Consider the following 21,977-nt stretch of genomic DNA (forward strand, 5'->3'; position numbering starts at 1 on the left):
AAGCTGCAATAGGGTTGATTTCTAGTTGACAATAAGAAAAATTCATGCATTCAGTTTAAAACTCCCCCTTGGGACTGTATAAATCATTGTAGCTGTAGGACAGTAGTAACTTACAGTACAATATGTGCCAACATGTTTGAAATGTTTTATGCAACTCTTCAGTACTTCTGTTCAGTTAAAAGAAAAACAGATTTACCACACCATGCAATTCTGGCCCTGTAATACAAGGCATCCTCTTAAAGAAACAAACACAATATGTCATAAGAAGCTTTTTACAATTTTTATAGGGTGAAAAAAGCTAAACAGGATTAAAAATGTAAGCTAGTGCATTTCCCCCCTTGTGCATTTTTCTAACTTAAACTACTGAATGATTAAGTTTATGTAGCACCTGTGAGATGACTTGTAGCACACATGATTGGGAGTCAAGAGAGCTGGGTTACAGTCCCAGCTCTGACTCTAAATCACAGTGTAAATTTGGACAAGTCACTACAGCTGTCTGTGCCTCCATGTTTCCCCATTTGTAAAATGAGGGTAATGATGTATATCCATTATCCCAAAAAGAGTAAGGATGGTCGGGTGGTTAAGGCACTGGGCATGAATTTAAGAGATCCGTATTCTGTTCCTGGTTCTGCTACACATTTCCTGTGAGATGTGGGACAAGTCATTTATTTTTTCTGTGCCTCAGTTCCCCTTCAGTGAAAATGGGATAATATTTCTCTGCCTCACTTAGACGTTGTGGAGATAAATCCATTGATTGTGAGAGGCCTATATTCCATGGTGATAAGACCCATAGAAAAACCTATAAATAAAAATAAAATTTGTAAAGTTGAGATTCTCTACTGAAAAGTGCTAGATCAGTGCCAAGTTTTATTATTATATTTTAAGAGATGTGTCTGTGCCCAGAATGTATTTGATTTCCATATGCTTGACTAAGACCTTGCCTAGCCACCTTGCTCCTGTGTAAATACAACCTTTTCCCATTTTGAATTGCCTAGCAAATCTCTTTGAAGCTAAACAATGAAATGCAAACCTGTAGGGTTCTTTGCTTCTGTGATTTAATTGATCAGTATGAATCAGAAGGTAATACAGTGCAGTCATTTTAAGTATTTATCACCTGTTAGTTATCAAATTGACACATGTAACTGAAATTTAGGATAATTTTTTGGATTTGTGAGTGTGCAGCTCATGTATACCCCCACGGTGTTGGTTGCCTTTTTGCTTGAATGTAATCAAATATTCCACAAGGATGGAGGACTGCTGTCTTTACACAGCAGAATTGTTGTCTCTAGGAACTTCCAAAGCATTCTGATTTCTTGTAAGCTACTGTTTTATTAATTGACTGACAAATCAAAAACTTGGATTTATTTCTTAAAATATTAATTTGTAGGTAATGCACATTTAATCCTATTCTTCCTTTCCTTGGCTATTGGGAGGTAAATCTGTCCTTGTGTGGAATATGTAATTCTATAAACCCATGCTAATGAGGAAAAAAGTGATCATTAATCAAACTTGAAGCTACAGGACGGGTCCAAAGTCTGGAGCCTTGAAGGAGTAGAAGCAGCAGTAGTTAGTGAGTTTACTTCAGTACAGCCTAGGACATGAAGCTGTGATGTCAATGTGAACAAGCAGACAATTAAGTCACTCCCTGAGCACAGAGCTACAGAAGACATTTAATTAGCTACAGGAGCTAAAGCTGTGAAACCTGGAGTAATGCCTCGTAAAGAGGAGAGAGGAAGAGGTGGTAGTTGAGGGGACTAGAAGAGAGACATATTTTGAACTGAGCTCTACAATACTGTTGGAAACCCTGGCACAGGTCCCAAGTGATGGAAGGGCAGGAGGTTCCACCAAGGAGCAAGGGTCACAGAGAACCCATGGAATTTCCCTTACAGAAAAAGCGAGGGAGTGGTGACAGAAACGTTTCGTGGTGTGAATGTCACCTGGGACACAATGGGCCTGTTGGGTGCAGCAGCTGTACTAAATGTGGCTGAGAGGTCAGAGTCGGAAGCTCGTTTCCTGGTTCTCAGTTCTGTGCTAAATGCATTGGACCCTGCTGCCGCCTTCCTTTTTTCTTTCCTACCATGTAGTGGGAAACTAGATCTGTTTGTTTACTTGCTTAGCTACTTTTGTTGTTTTAAGGCAATCACTAGTTCACTCACTAGTAATTCACAAAGCCCTTCTATGGTGAAATTACATTGACTGTCAGTGGGGGTTAGACACCTGACTGCCAGTTATGCCTTTTGGAATGTTCCCCCTAAGTGAGTAAATGGAAAAACAGAACATTTTTTTACTCACTTCCTCATATTTTTAGCAATCTTAGGTATTAGCTACAACTGTAGTAGGGGCAAAAGATTCAGAGAAGTGATGGGAGGGTTTTGTGTGTTGTCGTCCCTTTAAAGTGGCAACTCGGTTTCTGTTTTAACCCCAATCTTGCCCCATCTACAAACCAGCAAAGGCATATCATCCTCAAAATTGCTAGGTTGGGATTTTTCTGCCACGTGTGAATTAAATTAAACAAGAAATCTGGTTTAGGATAATCCAAAATGTATTCCACAGACTCCAAACAGCCTTCTAACTTTTCCTGCAGCTTTTATAACCAAAATATGAGGGGGAAAACATGCAGGAGGGAGATTACACTTAGTTTGCTGGGCTATGTTAAATGTAATTTTTAGTGTCCATGACAAACTTTTTGTTGATCAGGTGCTAACTTTGGGATAGCTCATCAATTTGTGATCTAGCCTATAGTAAGGGCCAATGCATTGTTGTGTTGTCCCTGGAGCAGTCTAAGAGGGAGTTGTGACTTCTGGTCTCCCTGTTGTGTGGGGGAGAGAATAAACTGTGACAGCTCCTGTCGCAGGGGCAGGGAGAGAACATGGAGTTTAGCAGGGACAGTGGACAAAGGAGAGGCAGCACAGTGGAGAAGGGAGCACATGATGTTAGTAGAATGGTGAACGCTCAGCTCCTGCAGTCCTTAAAATGTCATGTCAGATCGCTCTGGCCAGTGTTAGGAGGTGCACTGCACATGCCCCTTTTACCAGGCTTGGCAGGCTTCCATACCTTCCAACTTCCCTATGGCTTAATAGGCTCATCAGTGACCCGCCAGTGTCTCCTTTTCCTCAATGGGATGGGATAGCATTCTCCATGCTTTCTTTCTGAAGTGCCCCCTATGTGACTCCCAAATAACTTTCTTGCTAACCTGAGGTTTGCTCTCTTAACTGCATCTTCCTTATGATTAAGCATCTTCTTCTGCTCCACTTCTTAATGCATGTTAATGAGCTCTAAGAGGTGCTTGACTTGAGTAATTTGTGGTCAGGGTATAAAGCCTTTGGAAGGAGGGCCTGGGGAAATATTTGGAGACTATGGGCTATTAGATACTTCGGTGCATCCCAAAGGCAAATACTTTTTCTCTTCATTGTATTTTTTACAAGCTACGGGATAAGGCACTCCTGGCAGGGATGATTTAGTAATATCCTTCCCCCAGTATAAGCACCCCAAAACAAAAGGGGAACGGGGAGAGGGAAGAGTCAGCTCAGCATTTCTTCCAGATTTTCACGTCAGTTCTATGGCTGGCACTGAATTCCATGTCTGGTCCTGAATTACACAGCATTTACTGTGGCTCGAGAACCATAGTAAACTGGAGGCATTGTTTGTAGGTGACTAATGAATATGCAAGAGTCCTGGGCATTGACTAAAAATAAAAAACTAGAACAGAATACAAAAGAGACTGCTTTTTGCAGCTACTTTTGAACTTCTAGTTCTCTTGAAGCAATCACCCTTCCTCTGCTCCAAAAATTGGTAACTTAATAGTGAATGGGCCCAATTCTGCTTTACTTTCCACTCGGGTAAATCCAGATGATCTTCAGGGAGTTCTTGAATTCCCTTTGGACTAACCTTTGTGGAACTGAAAGCAGAATTTGGTCCAAAGAATTTGATCTTTCAGTTTTTGCCATCTAGAAATACTCTCCAGGAAATGACTGTAACTTTATGATGATAGGAATGATGGTTAAACTTTGAGATCTTCAGACATTTATTTTCTTGGCACAAACAGTGTTGTCACTAGTGTGGGATATGGCAGCAGTGAAGAAAAGAACTTGCATGTAAATGGCATGTTCATGCTCATGCGAACACCTCTTCTGCCTTTGACTTGGAGTTCTTTTGAGTTGCACATATTACACTATTTGCTGGGTCATAAAACCTCATGATGTTGAGCTTGTATCCATAGATGTACCATAGCAAGAACTATTTTTTCCTGATTTCCTGGGTAGAAACAATAATAAAAATACTTAGCAATTATGGTGAGCTTTTCAATTTCAAAGCATTTGACAAACATTTTCTAATCATCCCCCATAACTCCCCTATGAGAGAGGTGAGTATTATCCCTATTCTACAGATGGGCAAATGAGGTGCAGAGGTTAAATGACTCACTCAGAGGTACCAGACAGGCAGGAGTCCTTAGAACTTCCTGATACCCACTCCTCTGCTCTAGACACTTAAACCACACCTTTCTTCTAGGCCTGTGTTAGCATCTTTCCTCAAAGGTCTGCATGTATAGCTAGTGATAGCCTGCGTGGTAAAGCTCAGATCTGGAACAGGATCTGATTCCATATTTTCCCCATGTTTGGAGTATGGTAGCTGCAGATTTGACATTTCAGTTCAGCTTGTTACATAGAGAGGCATGGATTGTAAAGTGTGGATTTGAACTTCCCCAGAATAGGTTTGGGTGCAGTATTGGGCTCAGCTCTACGTGTGACCTTCATTATCACTTAGACTGTGAACTCCTTAGGACTGGGATTATGCCTTCTTTCCTGTTTGGAAAGTATCTAGTACGTAAATAAAGAAAAATAATAGCTACTATTCATGTTGATTATTTCCCTATGAGTGGCAGCACATTTGCTGTACTTTACCATATCTGTGTGTGCAGTTTACTGCAGTTACACACACAAACAGATAGATGGGTACAAATGCATTTGTTGCACACATTCACTGGTATTCTATGATGTTCAGTGATGCAAAGCAGCCGTAAACCTGGCTTAGCTCACCAGAGCAGTGCAAAGTCAGGAGACCACTAACCTGAGTTTACATCTCTGAACACAAAGCAGCTACAGTGTACTGGTGAATCTGGCCCTGTACACACAGTTTTGATTGTTGTACTCACAATTGTGGTAAACTGGTATACAAGCGAAGACACACAAATACATGCACGGTTTTGAATATGTGAACGCTTTCCATGGAAACATTTCCATTTTCTTTTTGACAAACAGAAGGCCCAAACACCAAAATATTTTAGTTTGAAAACGGTGCCTCATGTCTCCAGTCTCTTCCATAGGCAGGACTCTCATCATGCACTGTTTCCCACTCCAAGACGGGAGACCAAGATGCATCAGGAGAAATGTAGTCTGACCAGGGTGTCTACAGTGGAGAATGGGAGCACAAGGCACTATGCCAGAATTTCCAAACTGAAATATTTATCAGATTTCTGCCCTAAAATTGAAATTTTCCACTGCAAATTTAGGAAAAAACAAATTTTTAGTTGAACTTTTCTGGGGGACGGATCCATTTTTTGTTCATCTCTAGAGACAACCTCAAACCTGAACTGCAAAGCCTAGCTTAACCCCCCTGATCTTGAGTGGGATCTAAACCGTGGTTATTTGTCCTAGAAGAAAAGACATCTCTGTAGAGGGCCTTTCTGTGCCCCAGCACCGTTTAGTGTAGTGTCACGGCCAGTTTATTCAGGATTCCCTGAAACTTCCCAGCATGCTAGGGTATCTTTTTTGTTGTCTGGTCTTATGTTTAGCCTGCCCAGGGTAGTGTCTTCATTTTCTCAAGCAGCTGTGGTGCTTCATTCAACCTGAACAAATTCCTTTTTCTTTTTCAAAGAGGATGAACGCCCTGGGAGGAAGTATGTTTTTCAGATCTTTGTTTTTGGAAGATCTGTTTGATTATTGATTGCAAGAATTTTCTAATTCTTATTCATTTGGTTAGAAAGCTTAAACCCCAATTTAAGTTGCCTGAAGTTCGTCATGGTGACTTCAGTACAACAGCATCATTTTTCCTAGCATCATGGTGTGTCTTTGCATATTAAACCCTCCATGAATTATTAAGATCCACCATGAATTTCTTTATTCGTGGTGAGTTTAATTAATCTAGAAATGCATACTTTTTATATTTTCCCACTTATATGTTAATTGTAAATGGCAACTGCACACCTATATCATATATCAGTTAAGCCATGTGTATATTTGCACTGGGTTTAAATATGACATGCTCATCATAGTCTGTGCTTCTGTCTGAGCATGCAAATTTTTGCTCCTTTCTTGATCTATTGTAGTGCATATTTCATGCAAAGTTTTGAAAATTTAGCTTTGGGTATATGTATACTTTTAAAAAAAGATATAAAGCAACAGGACATTAATTCTAAAGTTTCTATGTACACATTCCTGTTTACAGGAACAAGATCAATTGCTTTCTGTCCAGTTTAGCATTTGTTTTCTTGGTTGTCTTAGCTTGCTTGGCTGCTGAGCCTGTTTCACGTTCCTTGTGTCTGATGTAGAATCTAAATTAGATAAAAGGAATTGGGACAGGATTTCAAATTCAGTTTGCTCGCTGTATAGGCAACAGAGTAGCAACCTGAACTGCTTGAATATAATTTTGTTTCTTTAATCCTTCCCCTTTAATCTGTTTTTGTATACACTATATATATCAAAATAAATAAAATTTAGGACTGGAAGTCTTGCCTCATGTAATTTAAGACATGACAAATGAACCTGACATTTTCCCAAGGAGGGAATCAAGGAGCATGCTGTATTTATAGCAGCAGCAAAAGTAGTTTACTGTTGTCTTGCAAAAGTATTTCTGTGCACTTGCACTATATTAAAATTTTACCGTTGGGGTATGTGGAGCGTCCAAATGACAACAATGGTAGTTTGGACATTGACTTCAAAGGGGCCAGAAATTGGGTCCCTTTTTGGTTCTCTTGGGAGTGCTATGGCCTACAAATTAGGACTCCTAGGTACTTAGGTACCATGATAATGTGTGGTATAAATATGCAGACACACTCATTTGAACATGCCATAAGCCTAGTGACTGGATGGGGTACTGTGCTTAATGGTGGTTGACTCTCTAGTGTCACTGATTAGCACAATAAAGAAAAGGGAGTTATTAATAGGTGAAGTAGCCAGCTTCCAGAAGGCTACGTTTGGTGATGTTCCCCTATTCAGTACTATGAAGAATTTCTTCTGCCGTGTTTCATGTCATCATAGTCAAGTGTTTGCAAAACTAGAGTTCTTTAGCTGAAGTTCTCAGACGTAGATGTGCAAACACATATGTACCCATCTTGTCGGGAAAATCAATGCAAGCCAATTGTTGACTATCTTAACCTTCCTCAGCAGAGCAGTACTATAACATTACACAGACATTTGTGGTGAAAGGCTAGATATTTTTCCATCCAAATAAAAATGTTGGAAAGATAGATTATTCTCTATGGTAGTAAAAAACAAACTATCTTAATGACTTTCATACTGCTCTAGTTAGCAGTGGACATGCTGAGAAAAGTTGTGTCAGGCTTTTCTTTTGTGCTTCGTTGGACAAGTAAGGTTTTCAGTTTTTCATACCAGTATATTTGTCCTGGTTTGGATTTTTAAGCTTTTATCCCTTAGAAAGTTATTACAGAAAATTCTATTTTAATGATTTTTTGCTAACTGGCTAAGAGTTTGTGCCAGTACAGTCCTTTGCATCATCTTTACATGATGCGTTAATGCAGGAGAAAAATGGACAAAGCTTATTTTCCAGCTAACCAGGCTTAGCACTTCACCGTCTTGTCCCTGAATAGAAAGGTCTGATCAAGCACCATAGAATCATACATCTGGGACAGCTTGTGATGCTGAATTGATCCTGTATTTAGCAGGCATGGGTATTCGTACAACACTGGAGCAATCTGTGGCTGACAAATCGCTATGGTCATATTACCTGTGTCTTTGTAGTTGATTTCTAATTGAGAGTCCATTTCCACACATATATTTTAGTCGCAACCCTTGCTAATTAGATTCTAGGAGAAATCCCTTTGGTCTGGTGTTTTACCTTTTGTCCTTCCTTGTCAAGTTGAGGCATTAATGCTTCATTTTGCTCTAATAAAGAATTAATTTTGCTTACTCCCTGCACTCTAACTGCTCTCTGGAGAGTGCTAAAGTGTGCTTAAGCATATTGTAACTGTTTACTCACAATATCTGCTGTATGCATAGTAACTTAAAATGTTCCATCTCTGTCCTGTCATTCCTAGGCTGGCATGATTCGCACAGACAAGGACGAGTTCTTCATTGAACCTCAGGAGAAGGGCAGTCAGGAGGAAGATGGAGGCAGGACACATGTGGTATATCGCAGAACAGCTGTCAAGAAGCCACTTCCCACTGAGAACAGAGATATCCAGTATAAAGGCAAGGCTGAGATGTTAATGACAACTGGTGTCTAAAGCATAGCTAAAAGCATGTATCTAGTAAGCAGCCTCTATGATCTGGCTACCTCTGGCTGTTTGTCCTTGAGAGTGGAAATACCTTTTCTGCTCTTTATATGTGGAAGGGTGGGGGAAGGTTGGGCTGGATTAAACAAGCCTTGCAGCAGCCTTAAACACTTGCCAGAGTGGCAAATCTTTTCCCCTTTTAATGTACAGATTGGATTGGTGATTCACCCATGGTGAAGCTGGCCATTACAAGCCACAGTTAAGCCCTGTGTAAGAGCAACCCCAGGGCATCACAGGTGGAGCAGCAATGTGGTGGTTCCTGTACACCTTTCAAACATGGGGGAAACATTGTCCACACTGGCTCTGCACAGGCCACCTTGGAAGGCTGCATTGGGGGCAGTGGTGTATGGGCTTTGTGCCAGCACCCTCTTCATGGGAGATGGGGGTGCCATTGAGGGTAATTAATTTCACCCCAGAGGAATAAGAAGTTGTGTCACAACACAAACTCCCATTGAAGTTTCCATGTTTGAGGGTAGAATTTGTCTCAATATGTTGTGGAAAGAGCTGTATTAAAAGGAGTTTCGAAGCTGCCAAGGAGTCTGCACTGTCTGACATAAACAGTGTTGTATAGAAAATAATTTTACTCATAGTATCACCTACATGTATGGTAACTGCTTTTGCCAGGTGCCTTTTTAGCTGAGTGAGCAGTGGATACAAATATTGTAAGGGGATGTTTTCACAACTAATATTAATACTGCTATTGACTGGATTGTTTGGGTGATAAAGCAAAAAGCAGCCACATTTTGGGCCCAACTCTGTTGTACAGTATAGTAGATTAATTTATTACTAATAATTTAAGAGCAACCTAATATTTTAGTGTTAGTTTGTTGTAGTTCTGTTATTACATACAGTACTAGGTGGTGTGATTGCCATCAGCAGAAAACTTTTTTCCCATGGTTCTCAGTGTCTCTGTAATTACATGGCCCTTCAGTATCAACTTCTAAAGACAAATATAAAATCGTGATACATTTGTAAATTCCTGCCATTTCAGTGGCAGAAATGAAGCACATAAACCAGTTAGAATGCTACCCGTTCACAGAGACCAGGCTGTAGAATTATAAAAAAGGATCTCTTCTCCTTCAGGCCATATTTGGAACGTATGGTGATGTAAGTTACACAGGGCTCGTATTGAAAACAAAATGTAGTAGCAGTCTCCTAAGCTTCGCCCACTTGAGACATCAAAATGAGATGCCAATCAAAGTAGATTGTACAGCTGTGCTCTGCTGGGCTCCTTGAGCTGGCTCACTTTCAGTGGGATTCAGATACACCCATGGACAGAGCTGGACTAAGGCAATTGGCATCTGCCTAGGGCCCCTCCTCCCAGAGTCACACGATGGAATTTGTTATATTAATACATGGTTATGACATTTTTTAATATTGGAAAAGATCTCTGCCAGGCCACTTCCTTTTAAACAAAAGAGATTTAATTTTATTCACACCTTATGGCAGTATTTTTGTTTTTAGATGGTAAATATTCCTCAGGAGTAGGAGTTTGATACACAAAAAAGCACAAATCATATTTCAGTTTTGATAGCTCAACTCAAATATTGGCATGCTGTACCTGCTAGAGGAAGACTCTTGACAGCAATATCTCAAAACACCTCAATAAAATGTGGAGACCTAATGTATGCCTTTCTCTCATAGAGTGGCCTGAAAATAACCCCATTGTAGCAGTCTGGTAGGCATAATAGAGCAATTACAAAGCCAAAATGACAATTATGTTGCAACATTATAGTTCAACCTAGGACTATACGTAAGTACACTACAGTTCTGTGTTTATACAGCACCTAGAACACGGGGGTACCAGGAGCTACCACAGTACAAATTGTTGTTATTTTTAATAATAGAAAGGTAAACAAACTGTAATTAAGAGTTAGGAAGCATGCTTAATGAAGAGAGTGATAAAGAGAGAGTCTCTGATCCTGATGGACTTAGGACTGTGAGTTTATTTGAACTAATGCAGACCTCTGCTTGGGGAAGGGATAACCATTTTAAGTAGAGATGATTGAAATTCTTCAAATTTCAAAATTTCAATGAAAATTTAAAAGAAAAATCACAGAAAATTTTGATGAAAGTTTTGCAAAATTCCCTCCCAACTCTCACCTCATGTTTTCACCAGTTGGTTGAATATTTTCAATGTTTTGACATTTTGAAGAAAGGAGGAACAATGTCAAGAAAATTTTCATGAAATTCCTTTTTTTTTTAAACTGGATCTAATTTTAAGTCTTCTAATTTTTTTCCATTCAGTCTGGTTTTCCCATCCCTACTGAAAATATGCAACTTCTACCGCTGGCAGGTTGGTATTCATAAGTGAAAACTGCTTGAAAGCTGCTGTTATTTATGCTCCAGTCTTGTCAGTGTTTCAACAAATGTTTAAAGAAAACAATGGCTTAGTATTCAAAGGAAAATACTAGCTGACCTCTCTTCTCTGGCTTTCTGGGTATCATTGTTCCAGTTCAGTCTTGCATCTGGAGACTCCATTTCCCATTTGAAATGATGGAGTAGCTATAGAACTGGGTTCAGCTGGCTATCCACTGAGCACATCACAGGGAAGGATGATAGGCAGGATGGCTGAGCTGGCTGGGCTTTCTCCAGGATGCAACTAGAGGTCATAGGAGGAGCCAGTGTCTGGCTGAGGGAATGATATCCTGCTTCCATAGGGTATAATAGGATGATGTCACATTTGCTCCACCTTGGCATTAGTTGTAGTGAATTTTACATTACCAGATACTGTAAGGTGAACTTGAGAGAAGTGTTTTTCTTACATTTTGTGTTTGTACTTCTTTCTTTTTCTTTTATCTTATAGCAAGGGAAATAGGGAATTTATTCCAGCTGTTCAAAAAATCAACCTCCTAAACACTGGGGACACCAGGGTATTCTTCTTTATATACAAAGGTTCTGCAGACATGTTTTTTAATAAATGGAATGTGCTGGGAGAGAACAGATGTGAAAAAAATGGCAAATATGTGTTCTGATTCAAGACTATTTCAGATTTTCTTCTGAGTTTAAACAAAACACTATCCAGTAGAAGGGGGAAAGTAAATAGTAGTTTCTGACAGCTTAAATCACTGATTTTGGCAGGATTATCTGTTTTTGGTATGGTGACAATAATAGTCTAAGGGTATGATGTATCCACCCACTCTTGCCTTTCTCACACAACTCTGTTTATTAATATACTGGAAAAATAAACCACTTATGTTTTAGACAAGTAATGGTCTTCAGAGTTCAAACAGCACATTAGTACTGTAGGAGTAGTTATATTTTGACCAAAATCTGGATAATTCTTTTAGAAAGAGGCAGAAACATTTTCATGTGCTAGTTTGTGTGTTGCAGGTAAGTTGTTAAACTCTCCGGCAGGAATATACCCTGTATTTTCTGCTGATTATATTCTTAATACGTAAGTGGATATAATAATTTGTCTTCTAGTTACTAGATGCCCACTACATTGCAATATAGTAGGCATCTTTAAAACTTATTGTTCTGAAAGATTCTACTATTTCTAGTAGAGGTCCTCATTATATAGATAGGAAATACTGCTAGAGAATGGTAAAAACTTTCTCCGTAGTAAAACTTAAGTGTGCCCATTATATCATGCGTAGAATATTATTTTTCTGACTTTGATTTATTGTGATATTTTGTTCAAATGTTTTCTACATGTGAAATAAAGAAATGATTATTTTAATTAAAGTTGAGATCATGTCTAAAAAGCGCAAGAATTTAATTTTGAATGTGCAAAAGTGGATTCTGGTTAAAGCCAGTCTGAAGATCAGCCCCATAAAAAAAGAAACATTTTTATAGCATGTGTCCAGTTAAATCATCATGTCCATTCTTATTGTGCGTGTGATCAATTGAAAGGAAATAATTCTACTAAAGTTTTCCTTAACATGTGCATTTTCATTCTTTAAAAGATGGGCTAAATACACCACAATTGTTCAAGTTTCAAGTGACTTTTGATATTGTTTGATGGAGAGGCAGAGACTCCATTTTAATTGATAGATTCATTTATTATGCAGATGAAGGATTTCTTTAACAAGGAACAGTTTATTATAGAACAAGCCTCAATTTAATTAACTAGAACCACTTTGAAACAGACAAATCATTCTTGCCCTAACTATCAACTCGATCCTTGGAATTTCCAAAACCTGTTGAGACACTCAGATCTCACGATGAGCATATGCTGAGCACTTGGCCCGGCCTACAAAGTCTTAGCTTCCTGAAGTTCTGTGACTCATAAACAGTCAGATACTGGGTCCCTGAATACAGAGTCCTTACCTACAAACTCAAAGCCTGCTGAGGTATTCTGAGAGGCAGGCACATTCATTCCATTTCAGACATGTCCACGAGCAAACACATAGCTCTACCTGACCAGACTCCATATCCTGCAGTGGTGCCTACTGTCCACTTGGACAGTATGTTTTAAAACAACAAAAAACCCATCTACTTGATATGCATGAGGGATGGACTCACACTAGCAGATAGAAGTTTAGCCGTCCTTTCTGATTCCAGACTCCAGAGGTGTGGTAGTTTGGGTACCCCCATAAATGTGATCATTTTGTCTATGAGTTTGATGTGTGTGCAATACCTTTCCTACTCTGTGCATGTAGTCTCCCTGGTTATGTGTGAAGCAGTGAAGCTTCCCATCTGGGACCTGTTTCTGGCATAATAGTGGAGGAACTGAAGATAGTAGCAGATGTGCAGGTTCATAGGCACAATAACATATCATAATTATAAATAGCTATACAGTACAATTATACTGCACCCTTCTCCAAAACAAATCCCTGGATTGTTTCACAATTCCTATATAATTAAAAGGAGCAAACCTTTCCAATGGGATTCACAAACTAAAGTGAGCCAGTCCACCAAACATAATGAGGAAGTTAGATCAGTAACCATGGGAGCAAGACTTTCTCCAGAAAATTATAATGACTTTTCAATTTGATTAGTGTGCTTGTTAAAGCGAACTCTGATCATTTCTTTAATTATTTTAGCTTGTTTAATTGATGAATTTCTTTTCCAATTGCCCATCAATTCAGAAGGCTGCTACTGTAAGCAAATTTAAGGAGCTGGGCTAACAAGTCACCCAAGACATTTGAGGGAACTCAAATATGAAATGGTAGAACTTCTAACACTTGTATGTACTCTGTCACTTAAATCAGCCTTTGTACCAGATATGTGGATTGTAGCTAATGTAATGCATATTTTTAAAAAAGGCTCCAGAGGCAATCTTGGCAATTGCAGGCTGGTGAGCCTAACTTCAGTACCAGGCAAATTGGTTGAAACTACAGTAAAGAACAGAATTATCAGACACATAATAAATATGCCATGTTGAGGAAGAGTCAACATGGCTTTTGTACAGGGAGATTATGCCTCACCAATCTATCAGAATTCTTTGAGGGAGTCAATAAATATGGACAAGGGTGATCCAGTTGATATAGTATATTTGGACTTTCAGAAAGCCTTTGATGAGTTCCCTCACCAAAGGCTCTTAAGCAAAGTAAGCAGTCATAAGTTAACAGGGAAGGCCCTCTTATGGATCAGTAATTGATTAAAAGATAGGAAATAATGGAGAGAGGTAAATAGTGGGGTCCCCCAAGGATCTGTACTGAGATCTATGCTGTTCAATTTATTCATGAATGTTCTGGAAAAGAGATAAACCTTGAGGTTAGCAGGTGGGCCTGTTTGGTTCAAGTTCAGGATCAACCACCAGTGTCTGTGGGGATGGCTGCGATACCTGCCCTCCTCTAACCCAGTGCAGAAACTCCACGAGAGCAAGGCTCATTCCCAATCCCATCTGCTAATATCCAGTTACATTGTGGTGGGGAAGTGTAGGGATTTTGGGGCCCTATGCTGACATAGCTGTAGGGGCTGGGGGCATTTTCCTCCCTCGGCGCGTATGGTGCATTAGACAGCCACTCCCCCCATGTTTGGTTTTGGGGGCCATGTTCTCCAAACTTCAATAAACATTGAGGGAGAGAAACATATAGCAATTTAGATTTAACTAAACAAAAGATGGAAAAGTAAAATGTACGGTAAATAAAGTTATAAAAAGTTAGATGATGGTTCTTGTAGGTTTCAAAGATTATATTTCAGAGAAAAGCTCTTCCATCATAGTTCATCAGACTGTCAGTGCTATTGGTTTACTATAGCATTCAAATTACTTTTAAAAAACAAAATGCACATTTGTTTTGTAATTCTTGGGACTGCCTGAAATGATACATAAATTGGCTGAGAATTGGCTGGTTGCCATTTTAATTTAAAGAAACTATGCCAGTTACCTTTGCAAAGGAATTGTTCCATTAGAAAACTGAAGTTCCTCCAAATCCAATCGATATTTCCTTTCAGTGTGTGCCCCGAATGATTAATTACTGTTCTCTTATTTTGCAGTCAGTAAGGCAGCTGTGACCATTTTTTTTTGTCTCCTTCCTACATCATATGTGTATGATAAATACGTCTGTCTTTCTCTTGTCTTTGATTGTCTCTGAATTTCACTCTGCTGATTCACGTTGCTTCTCTGGAGAGAGATGGATTGATTATTCAGTTGCGATTCAACTTTTGAATAAGACGCAGGGTTATGCCCTTATGAAGAACAAGTCTCCAGGAACTGTTGTTAGGCCATTGGATGTCACTCTTGCTAACTGCAGATGTGGCTGATGAAGCATGTCTTTGCTAGCATAAGAAAATATGTATCTTGAAGTAGTTTTAACATGAAGCTTTTGGATAGTCTTAGAGATGTCTCTTTTCATAGCTCAAACAGCATTCTTTAACATGCTGATCTGTGTTGTCATAATTCTTTTCGTACATGCAGTGAAAATGTATCTATGATGCTGACTTTTCTAAAAACATTCTGTCTCGCCCGTTAAACAGTGTCTGTATATCAGTGGTCTCCAGACTGTGGGGTATGCTTGCAAGGGGCGGCATGGAGGAACATTTGGGTCGGGGGGTGCACGGTGGGGCCTGCGCCAGCCCACACTGGGGGCCAGGAGGGAGCACCACCCAGTCCCGCTCTGCCCCCAGCCGACCTCTGTCCCCAGACGCAGTTCCACTCTGCCCCCTGCCCAGCTCCAGCCACAGCTCTCCTCGATCCCCAGCCCAGCTCTGCCCTCATTCCCTCTTTGCTCACAGGCCAGCTCTGCCTCTAGCCCCAGCTTCTTCCCCATCCCCAGTTTTGCCCCTAGCTCTGCTTTCAGCCCAAGCTCCTCTGCTGAGCCCAACCGCGCAATAATGGCGGTGGGGGTGCGGATAGAATCCATTACTGGTAAGGGGGAAGCATGACAGGAAACGTTTGGGCACACAGCATTTAACAGGATCACGCCTATATTTATTTAAATATTATCTTTACTTAAGTATTGGCAGTCTGCCCATATAACATATCAGTAACTGACTTAAAAATAAAATTCAGTTCATTCTTCATTGATGAATTCACTTTAAATTCTCTGAACTAAATTAAAACAATATGATAGATCAGAATATTCTTAAGTGTTTTTGCAAAAACCTTACAGTTGGAGTTGGATGTTACTAAATGTACAAAGTTGCTAAATATAACAACATGAAAATTAAGCCTGTTATTTCTTTATATGATAACAGTTTCCCAGTCCTGAAATCTATAAAATGTTTGCATGACCCATTAATGAAAACATATGGGAAGTTCTCTGCTCTTTTCACCATTCTTTTCTTTTAAGTTCCTTAGCATTAGTGGCGTGTGAAATTCCAAGTTGTATTAAACTACGCCATGTTATGCATGCTCATATTTGCATTTATGTTTTGGAGGCAAAACATTATTTAAATTGAGGTTTTGGGGAATGTTTTTGTTTATAGGCTCATCACTATGATATCAGCTCACCTCCCAGGAATTAATTTTATCCTCACAACACCCCTATGTAGTAAAGAATTATTTATTAACAGATGGCCTAAGAGAGACCAAATGCTTTTTAAAAAAAAAACAATAGTACAGTAAAATGTATTTGTACAGCCGGCCAATGTTTAACGTTGATTTCTGCTGCTAAAGGCCCACTATAGAACCTGAAGAGCAGCAGTTCCCAGGTCAAATCTCTGGATTCTCTCTCTTTTTGCTATTTAGCTTTTAGTTTCCCAGAGTTTGTAATCAGATTCAGAATAATTTATTTATATTCCGCGTTCCCATTGTCTAACCAACCAGGTATTAGGTCGGTCAGCAGTGATGCCAAAGGCCTGCTATATCTTGGCTAGTCTGGTGCAGTTAGAAAAGAACCTTGGGTCACTGAAAGATACAACTATTCCATTTTGTCAATGAAAAATGTCCTGTAGTCCATATCTTTGTTTGGAAAATGGATTCTGGAACTCAGGATCTAAGAATGTAGCTAGCATGCATTATTTGCTATTTTGTTCCATGGTAACAGTTCTTGATCAGTGTGAAAATTGTCAAGCATTGTATTTAATAATTATGAGCATGACTGTGTTCTGGAGTTGCTCTTATTTTTTACCACTTTTTTTTCCCCCAGCAAATGGATGAGTGGGATAATTTGACTTAACAATGCTGTTTCTGCATTAACTTGTTTAGCAACCCATACATAATTTCAGGATATAAAAACAAATGTTCCATTGTGGTCTGTTGGGTTAGAATGGATTTCAAGGAATTAAATTCTCCTTTCCTAGGAACTGACCATGATCTCAGCCCAGTTTCACACCTATGAAAATCCAATAAAAGTTAATGGAGTTCTTCCTGGCTTATTCCAGTGTAAGTGAGGTCGGAATCTCTGGTCCCATGTACAATTTGGGCATTAACTGATGGTTTGAGTACAGGCAAGCTGATAATAAATATATAGGTCATTTAGTTGTATGTTGCCTGGCTGATATTGTAAATTGCAGGGGTTGTATTTGGCAACTGGTACTGTTTGACAAAGAAAATGGGCCCAATTCTGCAAACCTTTACTCCTGAGAGTAGCTCTTACTCCTGTGAGTTGTCCCACTGAAGTAAGTGAAAGTACTCATGTGAGTAAAGGCTAATCATGTGTAAGCTTTTGCAAAATCAACCTCTGTGTTCAGAGATACTAGGCAGAATAACAGCTGGTGTGTGTCTGTTAAATGAGGTCTTGTAGTAGAGGCCTGACAAACATTTCAAGCATTTGGTGGTGGCAGAAATGGGTATAAATCTTGTCTACTGACCTTGATAATGACTGTAAAGTGGTGACCATGCTAAAAACTCTAGGCATGATCAAATTAAAGCAATGGGCAAACTAAGAGCTGTGAATGAAACAGGCGTCCTTAATGCTCATGTCATATTTCTGTCATTGCTTGAGAAAGAAAAGCCACATGTGAGGCCCTGTGAAGTGATCCAAGCACAAGTAAGATATTTCCAGCTGGTTTTGAATATTCTCAGCTGTGGGTTTGTTTGCAGGAAATGTGCTACTTGGAGCCCAGCCATGTTTAAAAAAACAAACCAAAAACCCATGATTGTGCTGCTGGTCTCTCTCTTTGGTTTCTGCAAATGGTGGTGACTGTCGGGGCAAATGCCAGGCCCTCAAGCAGAGTTAGAGATAATAACTACGGAGCTAATTCCATTGTCTGTGGGAGAGGAAGCTCCTGTATGAAATTGTTTTGCTGCTAACATGCTGATTGCTAGTATAATGAATGAGTGTTGAGGCTCTAGGCTTCTTTGGAGTACCAGCTTATTAAACTCTGAGCTGGGGGTGGATAGGCAGCCAGCAGGGCTTGAACCCTGGGCAACTGAAGAGAAGCTGCCTTCTTGGAGCCAAGACATGAGATGTCACTCCAAAATTGGGTAGGTTTCTGAAGTAGATGGGTGGGGGTTCATTTGTGATAGTTAATATTGGCACTAATGACGCCGCGTTGCAGGATATCTCACACATATTAGATGACTTTAGGGGACTCAGAAGCGTGTTGAAGAAGACAAATGTCCAAGCGATCGTCTCTGAGATTCTTCTGTCCCAGGAGTGAAGGAAAACAGAAGTTAGAAGATTCTGGAGGTGAGCCACTGGCTAAGTAGGTAGTGTAGTGTAGAAGACTTTGGTGTCGGGGAACACCCATCCACCTTCAATAGAAAGAGGGTGCTGTATAGTTTGGACGCCTTCACTCCAGTAGAAGGGGAACCAATTCATAGGGACAGGCTGGCTAGAATAGTCAGGAGAGAGTTAAACTAATGGCAAAAAGGAAGGGTAAAAAGAGGGAAGGTCTGAGCACAAAATTGAGATGTTGAAAACAAAATTAACCAAGGAATGAAAGGAGATGAAGAGAAAAAGTTATTGAATTGCTTGTATACAAATGCTAGGAACTTGGGTAACAAACAAGAAGAATTGGAATGTCTCGTTTATGAGCATAAATTTGATCTAGTTGGTGGGATGATTTGCATGGTTGGAATGTTAAAATCAATGGTTATGATCTAGTCAGGAAGGATCGAGTAGGAAAAAGGGGAGGAGGAGTGCCACTCTGTCAAAAATGGCACACCTGTTTCCGAGTCACTGATAACTCAGAAGAAAATGATCTTGAATACTTATGGATCAATGTCCTAACAGATAAAGCACAAGACAGTGTGTTAGTTGGTGTCTGCTACTGCAAACTATCAAATCATACTGGGGAACAGGATGACCACCTTTTTAGGCACCTATCAATAGTGTGTTGGAAAAAAAGCTATGTCATCATGGGGGACTTCCATCTGAGTGACGTATGCCTGGAGATCTCATGCTTCCAGTGCTAAAACATCCTTGGAATTTCTAAACATTTTAGATGACAGTTTCCTGAGTCAAATAGTGTTGCAGCCAACATAGCAAATTCTTTATTAGACCTTTGTCCTAACAGATAAAGAAGAACCGATCACAGAACTAAAAATTGATAGGTTTGGTACAAGTGATCAAGACTGGATCACATTTTTAATGTGCAAAGAGAATAAAGTCTAGACCAGTAATATATATATATATCTTGGTGCTTTAATAGGACCAATTTCACAAAGCTGAGAACAATTATGAATCAAATCAGCTGGGAAGAAGAAATTAATCAGAAAAATGTGAATGATAATTGGGAATCATTTAAGAACACCTTGCTAGATGCCCAAAAAGTCACAATCCCACAACAGAGGAAGAAGGCTGTGCTGGTTTAAAAAAAAAAAAAAAAAGACCTAGTTTAGAGTGGAAGTGAAGGCATCTATAAAGAAAAATCAATATAACAAATAGAAGAAAGGGGAAGTTGATAGTAATGAATATAAATAAGAAGTTAGGAATCTGAAGACAATTGATATGGGAAGTGCAAAGGGACACAAGAGGAAATCTATGGCCAGCAGAGTTAAGGACAGTACAAAGGAGTTTTTTAACTATATTCGGAACAGAAAGAATCCTCACAGTGGTATTGCTCCATCAATAGATGGAAATGGTAGAATTATCAATAATAATGCAGAAAAGGCAGAAGTGTTCAATACATATTTCTGTTCTGTAGTTGGGAAAGAACAGATGATAAAGTCTTATCATATGGTGATAACGTTCTTTCCATTCCTGCTGGTAGGTCTGGCAGATGTTAAGCAGAAGCTACTATAGTCAGACATTTTTAGATCAGCAGGTCCAGATAACTTGCCTCCAAGAGTTTTAAAAGAGCTGGCTTAAGAGTTCACTGGATCATTAATGCTGATTTTCAGTAAGTCTTGGAGTACTGGGGAAGTCCAAAAGATTGGAAGAAAGCTAATGTTGTGCCTATTTTTACAAAGGGTAAATGGGATAACCCAGATAATTATAGGGTCATCAGACTGACATAGATCCCTGGCAAGAAAATAGAGCAGCTCAATAAGGAATTAAAGGAGCGTAATATAATTAATGCAAATCAACATGAGCTAATGGAAAATAGATCCTGTCAAACTAATTTGATATTTTTTTATGAGATTACAAACTTAGCTGATAAAAGAAATAGTGTTGATGTAACATACTTAGACTTTTAGAACGTGTTTGACTTGGTACCACATGACATTTTGATTAAAAACTAGAACAATATAAAATTAACATGGGACACATTAAATGGATTAAATGCTGGCTAACTAGGTCTCAAAATGTAATTGTAAATGGGGAGTCCTTCTGGAGCGGATGTGTTTCCTGTTGGCTCCCACAGGGATCAGTTCTGCCTTACACTATTTAACATTTTTATCATTGATATGAAAGAAAACATAAAATAATCACTGATAAAGTTTGCAGATGACGCAAAAATTGGGGGAGTGGTAAATAACAATTCAGAGTGATCTTCATCACTTGGTAAACTGGGCGCAAGCAAACAATATGTGTTTTAATACGGCTAATGTAAATGTATATATCTAGGAACAAAGAACGTTGGCCATACTTACATGATGGGGGGACTCTATCCTGGGAAGCAGTGACTCTGAAAAAGATTTGGGGAACCTGGTGGATAATCAGCTGAACATGAGCTCATAGTGTGATGGTGTAGCCAAAAGAGTAATGCGATCCTGGGATGCATAAGCGGGAATCTTGAGTAGGTGTAGAAAGGTTATTTTACCTCTATATTTGGCCCTGGTGTGCCCATTGCTGGAATATTGTATCCCATTCTGGTGCCCACAATTCAAGAAGGATGTTGATAAATTGGAGAGGGTTCAGAGAAGAGCCAGGAGAATGATTAAAGGATTAGAAAACATGCCTTTTAATAATTAAATTCAAAGAGCTCAATATATTTAGTTTAGCAAAGAGACGCTTAAGGTGTGACTTGATTACAATCTGTAAGTTTCTACATGGGGAACAAATATTTAACAACAAGCTCTTTGATCTAGCAGAGACAGGTATAACATGATCCAATGGCTGGAAGTTGAAGGTAGACAAATTCAAACTGGAAATAAGGTGTACATTTTTAACAGTGAGGGTAATTAATCATAGGAACAGTTTACCAAGGGTCATAGTGGATTTTCCATCACTGCAAAAAGAACATGAGTACCTGTGGCACCTTAGAGACTAACAAATTTATTAGTGCATAAGCTTTCGTGGGCTACAGCCCACTTCATTGGATGCATAGAATGGAACATATAGTAAGATAGATATAGATAAATTGGAAGTTACCATGCAAACTGTGAGAGGCTAATTAGTTAAGATGAGCTATTATCAGCAGGAGAAAAAAACTTTTGTAGTGATAATCACTGATAACTTTTAAATCAAGATTCAATGTTTGTCTAAAAGATCTGCTCTAAGAATTATTTTGGAGAAGTTCTAGGGCCTGTGTGATACAGGAGGTCAGAGTAGGTGAGCACAATGGTCCCTTCTGGCTTAAAAATCTATGAACCCAGGACCATCAGAGCTAAAACACAATTTCTACTGCTTGAGCTAAAGGAATATTTATACCATTGGGGATAAGAAACTACTATTGATTGCTGTAGTAGTTTCATGTCCCCAATGGCAGGCTATCCATATAGCAGAAACACAACACACTTAGCCCTGGTCTACACTAGGAGTTGAGGTCGAATTTAGCAGCGTTAAATCTATGTAAACCTGCACCCGTC

General features: G+C 39.3%; 1 protein-coding gene across 2 annotated transcripts in view; it reads left to right on the forward strand.

The window, feature by feature from the left end:
- Nucleotides 1–21,977, forward strand: part of ADAMTS2 (ADAM metallopeptidase with thrombospondin type 1 motif 2) — a 267,607-nt gene that overhangs the window by 89,604 nt on the left and 156,026 nt on the right. For both annotated transcript variants that reach the window (XM_075131260.1, XM_048861195.2), the window contains exon 3: nucleotides 8,273–8,426. In XM_075131260.1, coding sequence (XP_074987361.1) covers nucleotides 8,273–8,426 — 154 coding nt within the window. The remainder of the gene's footprint in view (nucleotides 1–8,272; nucleotides 8,427–21,977) is intronic.

The sequence above is a fragment of the Caretta caretta genome, chromosome 8, assembly GCF_965140235.1.
Source record: "Caretta caretta isolate rCarCar2 chromosome 8, rCarCar1.hap1, whole genome shotgun sequence".
Lineage (NCBI taxonomy): Eukaryota > Metazoa > Chordata > Testudines > Cheloniidae > Caretta > Caretta caretta.